Genomic DNA, 8816 nt, shown 5'->3' with positions numbered 1-8816 from the left:
AAAGAAGAAGAAAACAAGGCAAGACCCAACAACGATTCGTCGCTTTCTCACTGGAAGACACAACAAGTAATCTGAATGATTTACCTGAACAAATGCTTTTGAAATCAACCCACCCTAATAATCTCAAGGATTTACCTAAACAAGTACTACGTACTTCCAAAACCAACCCAGCCCTATGTTTCTCGTGGGATAATCATAATCGCTAATCGCTATATTTGGCGCCGCTGACGCCCTTAGATGTGCAAAGACAACAAAAAGAATGTGTAAAGACTGGCTAGAGTCATACAAAAACCCATGCAAGCGCCGGATTTAGGAAATACAGTTTGTAGTTCTTGGCTGTTGGGTCTGAATCTGAAGCCAGAAAAGGTGTCGTTGACAGCCTGAAATAGACGGGCGCCCACGGATAAAAGCCGCGGCCACCCACGACGCGGCCGGGGCGACACCATTTTTCCATCGAACATTCCGACCCACCCACACCCAGCCAGCAGGGGAGCTCCGTCCCCACCACGCCGCACGCGCATCGCAGATCACCACCGCGCGCGCGGGCCGACCGACGACCCGACCCCATCATCCACACCCTCGCACGCGCCCCGCGGCGGGAGGAGACACCCACCTCCCTCCCGCTGACTTGCCTTCGCCGTCACCTTCCTCCGCACGCGTTTCCAATCCAAGCTAGCTAGCCACCGCCGAGGCGACCCGCGGTAGCTATATAAAGCCGCGGCGTCGCCGGCAAGCTGCAAACCCAAACCAACCACCGCAAACATCCATCGCGTTCCCGGCCACTTCAACAACCTGCTTTGCTTCCGCGGCGCGATCTTGTTTTAGCTCGGCCTCCATCCCCGCTTGGCTCCTTGCGCAACAGCTTCTTCTGGTGTGGTGTGCGAGCGCGCGCGGTTCTTGGAGGAGCTTCTGTCGGCGGCGCGCGAGCGGGCATGGGGAACTACCTGTCGTGCACGCTGGCCAAGACGCCGGGCGGGAAGGGCGCGCGGGTGATCCTCCCCGACGGCGCGGTGCGGCGGGTGTCGCTGCCGGCCACGGCGGCGGAGCTGATGATGGACGCGCCGGGCCACTTCGTGGCCGAGACGCGCCACGCGCGCGTCGGCACCCGCCTCGAGGCGCTCCACGCCGACGAGGACCTCGAGATGGGCGTCGTCTACGCCACCTTCCCCATGAACCGCATCGGCACGAAGCTGGCCGCAGCCGACATGGCCCGCCTCGCCGCCGCGGCCACGCGGGAGGCCCGCCGCTCCGCCAAGGTGTCCTCCGTCGGGGCCGCGGCGGCGACGGCGGCTGCACCAGAGCCGGCCGTCACCTTCGTGCCGGCCGCGGAGGAGGCGCCGTCGCCGAGGGCGCGGCTGGACGAGATGGTGGACGACGCGGTGGCCGCGGAGATCGACGTGCTCAAGCACCGGCTCAGCAGCGCGCGCTCCAGGCGGCCCAACCTCGAGACCATCCACGAGGAGAATCACCTCCTGTGCAGACGCTGAAATATACTTACTAGCAGCTCATTTTTCTTCTTCTTCTTTGTTCTCGAATTTTTTGACATCAAGTTCAACAGAAGTTGGAAAGGATATATGTGGTGAAAACCAAGGAATTGATTGTACAGTCTGACTTTGTGGAAGAATTCAAAACGTATACATATGTGGATCAGGTCAGCTTTGCCATTTGTTTGTTCATCCCTGTTCCTACAAAAACATGTTAAAATTCGAAATGGCAAACATCTCCTGGGAAAGGGGGAAATAATTCACCTTTGAATTTTGGGCCAATATCATTGTCCTATTGTTTCTTTCCAAAAGAAATAGTACAAGGATATTACCTTTTTTTTGAACATCAGTACAGACACAAGCGCTCATATACACACGCATACACTCATCCCTATGAACGCACACACGTATACCTTACCCCTATGAGCACCTCCGAAAAACTGAGCCGGCATATCATCTTGAGATTTAATTATACTAGTATTACTTTTACCAGATCAATTGAAACATATACTTCTACGTATCAGAAGTCAAAGATAGGAAATTTTGGCGTACACGTTTTAGAATGTTTTGTACGCAAGGATACTAGGTCATATCACTAGACAAGGTTAACAATTTTCTTTTTCAAAATCTCCATGTTTCAACCTTTTGTTTTCAAGAAGATGCACGAGATTTGCGAGTCATTTGTATTAAGAAGAAGAAGATTTGACACTGTATAAGGAACTGCCATGGCGATCCAAAGAAATGTTTGAGATATTGATTTGAAGATGGCAGAGTATTAAGTATTTGTATTAATTTTGTTTGTGGTCATCTAAAAGCACATGGAGATGATTTTTATTTCTGCCACGTAGGATAATTCTCGATGTGCACGGAGAATCAAACAAACTCTTCATTAAGAGTCACACTCTCGTTAAGGAGTCAACCTTGTTGCCTTTGTACATTGACCTATTTAATGCTAGCTCGTCGTTTAGAATCAGTCCCGCATTGGAAAGTGTCGTATACTAGCTAATATCATGCATATGATATTGATGTATGATACTATATATAGTGCATAGTAGGCTGATCATAGTGGGTTGTATCTAAGTTTGGCTCGCTGGGCCAAAACCACTTTACCCCCATCGTCAAGTTATCTGGTGGTTAGAGCATCACTAAATGATAGGTTGGTATTATAGATGACCTTATTTATTGTCATGCATGACACATAGTACCACACCATCTAATCTGATACGGTATCATACCATGATACTCAGTTCTCTTTTTCTTTATTTAACTGTAGGCCACATCATCTAAACTGTTAATAGCTTTTTTCCGTGTAGAATCAGTTTAAAATGCACCCTATTGCATAAACTATTTTACTATTGACTCTAAATTACGTGGAGTGAACATAAAAGAACTGTTTTGACTACCCATCGGTGGAGATGAACAATTTTTCTTGCAGTAAAAATGGACTATGACTCTACACATTTGCTCATAAAACATATATATTTAACCAAACATTTCAGTATAAACAGAGAAAACCTAGATACGTATTCTATTTTAGTACAGCTTGGCTATGACAACACCGATCGTCGGTCACAAGGTAAATACGAAAAGGACATTCTTGAAAAACAATGTGAAAAGCACAATAAACAGCCAGCAGGAACTAGAACTCCTATCTTGTTTGGCATCACCCTTGATGCGGGGTAGAAAGAAAAGCACATAGCCGATTGTGAATCGATTCTACCGCCGACTGATGTTTCCCTTTTCTTCAGATCCAAAAAATAGAGCTGGCCGGGGGGAGTAAAAGAGAAAGCAATCACTGTCGAATCCCCTCGGTGACAGGCAAATGGTTAAGTTAATCTGATGATAGGAGTATTGCTTTGCAGACAAGACACATAATTATGTTGCCCCTCGAAACAGGGTAAAGATGGTGAGTGAATTGATTGACGAACGCAAAGGAAAAGTGTCGTTTAACAGGTTAACTTGTTGAAGCAAAAGCCAATACTTGCAACACATGAAAAGAAAACTTTTCTTATCAAACGAATGTTTCACTTGGAACGTACGTACTACTTTCAGAGCCGAAGAAAAGCATTCTTCCCCGACAGGAACCTTTTTTTTTAGAATCCCCCGCCGGGAACTAGTTGTGCACAGTGCACACACACACTAATCGTGCTACTTTTTTTTTTATCACTTTCCTTTTTTTTAGGGAGGCGGGCTCGCGCGCGGCCTCTAACAAATGGCAAAGTGTCACGGGCTCATGGCCCATTAACAACTGGGCCAGAGGGCTATCTAATCCAGTACCATGTTTGTTCTAAAAAAAAAGGTCTAGACCAGTACCACACCACCGTGTGCGATAAGCCTGCCCAAACTTTGACAACGGATTCCATTTGTTACGCTGAGGAATAAATCTCTCGACCCCGATCTGCGGCGCACAGGGAGACTGCTGATCAGGCCGGCCATCTCCATGGCCGCCGACGCCAAGCCACCGCCGGCCACGACGCTGCAGGACGTCCCCGACAGGCTCCTGGAGCCGATCCTGGCGCGTCTCATGTCGTCGCCTCTCTGCCTCGTCCGCGCGGCGGCCACCTGCAAGCGGTGGCGCCGGATCATGGGCCGCTCATGGTTCTTCGCCAGCGAGCTCTACATAGCCCACCCACCGGCCCCAAACCGACGCCCCGTCGCAGGAAACTACTACAACCGTGTGTGCCCCCTGGGCGGCCGGGAGATCGTCTTCGTCCCCACCTCGCCGGCGGCGCAGCGCCGCGTCGAGAGCCGCCACTTCTCGCTCGACTTCCTCCCCGGCGGCAGCAAAAAATGGGAGATCGTGGACAGCAGCCGCAGCCTCGTCCTCCTCGCCAAGAAGAAGAAGAGCGGGTGGATGCGGCGCTGCTTCCCCGACCTCCTGGTCTGCGAGCCGGCCACGCGCCGCTACCAGCTGATCCCGCGCATGGAGGAGATGAAGCATCACCGCTGCCTCGGCTCACACCTCGTGGGCACCGAGAGGAACTTTGAGTTCAAGCCCGGGGGCGGCATGCGTGTCGTCCACAGCATGGAAACATTCAAGGTGTGTAGACAGGCTCGGATGTTTCCACTTTCTTGTTTAGACAGGCTCGCGCGCAGCCCAGGACGACGAATGGCGGTGTCACCGGCTCATGGCCCGTGAACAACTGGGCCCGAGGGCTGTGTAGTAAGCCTACCCAAACTTTGACTTGCCTCCAAAAAAAAAAAAACTTTGGCAGCGGACTCCATTTGTTACGCTGAGGAATAAATCTCTCTACACCCCGATCTGCGGCGCAGAGGGAGACTGCTGATCCGGCCGGCATCTCCATGGCCGCCGACGCGAAGCCCCCAGCGCTGACGACGCTGCAGAACGTCCCTGACAGGCTCCTGGAGCCGATCCTCGAGCGCCTCATGTCGTCGCCTCTCTGCCTCGTCCGCGTGGCGGCCACCTGCAAGCGGTGGCGCCGGATCATGGGCCGCTCATGGTTCTTGGTCACCGAGCTCTGCAAAGCCCGTCCACGGGCCCCATACCCACGCCCCGTCGCAGGAAACTACTACAACCGTGTGTCCCCTCTGGGCGGCCGGGAGATCGCGTTCGTCCCAACGGCGCAGCACGGTGTTGAGAGCCGCCGCTTCTCCCTCGACTTCCTCCCCGGTGACAGTAGTGCATGGGAGGTCGTCGACAACGGCGGCAGCCTTGTGCTCCTCGCCGAGAAGAAAAAGAGCGGGTGGATGCGCCGCTGCTTCCCCGACCTCATGGTTTGCGAGCCGGCCACGCGGCGCTACCAGCTGATCCCGCACATGGAGGAGATGAAGCGTCACCGCTGCCTGGGCTCGTACCTCGTCGGCACAGAGAGGCGCGCTGAGTTCAAGCCTGAGATCGGCATCCGCGTGCATGTCGTCGACAGCATGGAAACATTCAAGGTGGTCTGTGTGGTCTATCAACAATACGACGGGGTGTGTGACGACATTGGCAACGCGAGGGCATGCTTCTTCGCCCGGGACAGCAAGAGCCAGGCGCGGAGGGGGAGACCGGAGACATGAGACGCACAGCTGGTACGCCGAGCAGAGCCACAACCTTGGCAACAACTTCTGCCTCCATGGCACTGACTTGTTGCATTTCCTCGTTCACGCTGGATACTCTTTGTTCTGGAGCATCGAAGGCCAGAAGGAGCGCATGCTGACTTATGGCCCCCGCTGGTTGCCACGCGGCTTCGAAGGGACGGCCCTGCGAGTCACGGACGACAGTACCCGCCAGAACATTCGATTTGTTTGCTTGCAGGGGGACACCCTCCAGATCTTTGTGAGACCCACGATCACATACTTAGGTAATGCGTGGGAGCTCCACAAGAGCCTCGAGTTGATGGAGGCAACGCGTGGGCTGGAAGGGTATAAAGAGGAGTACTTTGAGGACTCTTTGAAGGTTGTTGTAACCAGCCCGAAGTTCGTCCTTCTCGCTCCGGCAAGTGGAACATGGCTATTCTCCGTCAACCTTGATACCATGGAGGTGGCGAAACGCAACCACAAGACAACCGATCATTTGGGCTTACGGGATTATCCGTGCGAGCTGCCCTGGCCACCTACTATACGTGCTTGCGTTACTTGCATAGAGGGTTGTGTACGGCAAGAACAAGGGCCATGTTCGCATATTTGTATTTGTTGATGGTGTACGCCTTCTTATTGTTTTATTTTCAGATATCATGGAGTTGTTGAGACGATATTTCCTATTCAAAACTACCTCTAGACTTGAACACCTTTCATCATAAAAAACAAAGTGCTCTTCCTTTTGAAGTTGCTTTTGAAAAGATATATGTAAAATTAAATTATTGTTTGTATATTGTATAAAAAATGTTTCAATTGAAAGGTTTTTTTAGAGTGCTCTGACTATCATTGTAGATAAAGCTATGCAAACTGGGGTTCAATAAGTAGTGGAAGGACGTTCCAATCTGTTGCAATATGGTGATGATAAATATATTTTTTTTCTGATGTTTATTGTCTAGTGCTCTAAAATTTATTATATGCTTTTTTGAGTCTGACAATGTTTTTCATAAAAGCGTGTTGTTCTTGTTTGGTGATGCTTACTATAGACCGCGACTTATAGGATGTTTTGCTATCCCCGTAAGTGATTAGAACTAGAAACAAGCTTCATAAAGATGTTAAGAACACGGTTGAGAATAAAGGTGTTTGTTGGCGACTCTAAATGCTCAAATTGGGGGTGTTAGTGACGAGTAACCACTGATGGGAATTGAACCTCTGATCTAGTGTCACCGCGCGCCCAAAGACAAATGCCAACTGGGCTACCTTCAAAGTGTGATTTAATAATAAAGCACAACCAATACTAAGTTTATATATTTGATTAGAGGTTATTTTCTTTAAATAACTTAAATATTCTTTTTTTGTCGCAAATGAAGCAGCTCAACAGACGGTCCAACAGGTAAAACCCTAAACCGGTGGCCTTACCAGTTGGATTGCCGATTATGTTTTCTCAACTATGATCAATGTAAACTCTTCGTGTAGAATCAGGTTAAGAGGCATTGACGGTGTCCTGGACTAGGGGGTACTCAACACGTCATCTCCCGATCTGATAGATTGGGCCGAGGACCCCCGTGGCCGTATGCTCATGGACCAGTTCGGACAGCTGCCGCATACAAGGAAGATTCCACAAGACTTGGCGATCAAGACAAGGACTTCTCCCCACCGGCGTATTCGGCTAAGACTCTTGTTAACCTAGGCCTCTGGTGCATTATATAAACCAGGGCCAGGCTAGTCGATAGATCATATACAACATACAATCATACCATGGGCTAGCTTCTAGGGTTTTAGCCTCCTTAATCTCGTGGTAGATCTACTCTTGTACTACCCATATCATCAATATTAATCAAGCAGGACGTAGGGTTTTACCTCCATCAAGACGGCCCGAACCTGGGTAAAACATCGTGTCCCCTGCCTCCTGTTACCATCCGGCCTAGACGCACATTTCGGGACCCCCTACCCGAGATCCGCCGGTTTTGACACCGACATTGGTGCTTTCATTGAGAGTTCCGCTGTGTGATCGACAAAAGGATCGATGGCTCGCCTGTAGATCAACTGCAACTTTGGCATCTCCGTTACCAGCTCGACTGGTCACCTCGGTTCGACCAAGAATTGCGCCCCGTGTTCGGATCACCATGTTCGGACGAGGGCCTTCATCAAACATCAACTCCGATCTCTATCAAGATCACGGAGGAATCATCTATGGAGCTCGGGGGCTCAACGTCAACATTGCCCTCAAGCGACCGTGCCGTTTTTCCAAACAGCGAACTTGTATCCGCTGCCACCACCTATTAGAGCATCGCTTTGACGATCCCTTTGGTGGAATTGTGCGGAATTGAGTCTTCAAAGACCATGCAAAATTTCGTCGAGTTCCGATAGAGGAATCTCCGGCAATCTATAATATACCGGAGCCCTGTCAAATCTGAACGGGAATCTGGACGAGTTTAGGGCGTGATGTCCAGCTTCTAGCTCGGACGTCCTTTGGAAGATCCAACCGTTGATCGGCTGCGGAATTACTATATCTACCACCCCTCAAAATTTCAGCTCGATCCGACCATCCAAACTCCGGTAACCTTCCGATTAATGCATCACTTTTCGGATCTGTTTTCTGCGCGAGAACGAATCCGACCCGAATTCATCTTTTTTATGAATGGGATTTCGGACATCCTTTTTGAAAAAAGTTTCGTATGGGGTATTGTGTTTTGTTCCAAACGCGTCCCGCTAATTTTGAAGTCTTTTTCAATATGATCTTCATCATCACGCTGGTGTCAAACCAGCCTGATAACGTTGCTCTACGGCTGCCGACCTGCGCTAGACACGCTGTCACTTTATTGAGCCGAGCTCAATTTCTTCGGATCATCATCTCGGCAAGCCGAACAAGAGTTCGGCAGCGCGAAGGATAAATTATCACCAAAATCGCCGCCCCACGGATTACACGGAGCGGGCATACCGGCATCGCCGCACGGTCACTTCATCAAGTCGGCATCGACCACGTCACGACCTGCATCGGCAGGGCCGCACTATTGCTTCTTCAAGCTGGTGTCCGTCACACCGACCTACTTCGACTCATCGGCTGACATCAAGGCTTCGACATCTCGACTGGACCGGGGGCTTCGCCATCTCTTCATCAACCTACTCCGGAGACTTCGGCGTCACTAGCCGACCAGCTCCGTCATGTTAGCTGGACCGAGGGCTTTGCCTCGGCGAGCCAACCTTTGCCAGCATCGCCATACCGTCGCTTTATCGCCATTCAGGCAATGGGTGTGCGGATCGAGTCCCAATTTTGGGAATCACCTTTCTTCGAATTGCTACAACAAATAAACC

The 8816-nt window shown here is 50.7% G+C and overlaps 2 protein-coding genes across 2 annotated transcripts; both read left to right on the top strand.

The window, feature by feature from the left end:
- Window positions 1-433: 433 nt before the first annotated feature.
- On the top strand, window positions 434-1650 carry LOC125538342 (uncharacterized). The gene has a single exon (XM_048701603.2). It carries the CDS (start codon window positions 933-935, stop codon window positions 1485-1487), a length of 555 nt encoding a protein of 184 aa, XP_048557560.1. The 5' UTR covers window positions 434-932; the 3' UTR covers window positions 1488-1650.
- A 2192-nt stretch (window positions 1651-3842) lies between these two features.
- On the top strand, window positions 3843-4623 carry LOC147992467 (uncharacterized). The gene has a single exon (XM_087539029.1). It carries the CDS (start codon window positions 3925-3927, stop codon window positions 4621-4623), a length of 699 nt encoding a protein of 232 aa, XP_087395155.1. The 5' UTR covers window positions 3843-3924.
- Window positions 4624-8816: the final 4193 nt, after the last annotated feature.

Source organism: Triticum urartu, chromosome 1A, assembly GCF_056163025.1.
Source record: "Triticum urartu cultivar PI428250 chromosome 1A, HENAU_Tu73, whole genome shotgun sequence".
Lineage (NCBI taxonomy): Eukaryota > Viridiplantae > Streptophyta > Magnoliopsida > Poales > Poaceae > Triticum > Triticum urartu.
The sequence above is the reverse complement of the archived record's forward strand: the minus strand, read 5'-3'. Positions and strand labels throughout refer to the sequence as shown.

What these genes read in the sequence shown, in the direction of transcription:
- LOC125538342 (XM_048701603.2), top strand. Translation starts at nt 933, where the DNA reads ATGGGGAACTACCTGTCGTGCACGCTGGCCAAGACGCCGGGCGGGAAG.
- LOC147992467 (XM_087539029.1), top strand. Translation starts at nt 3,925, where the DNA reads ATGGCCGCCGACGCCAAGCCACCGCCGGCCACGACGCTGCAGGACGTC.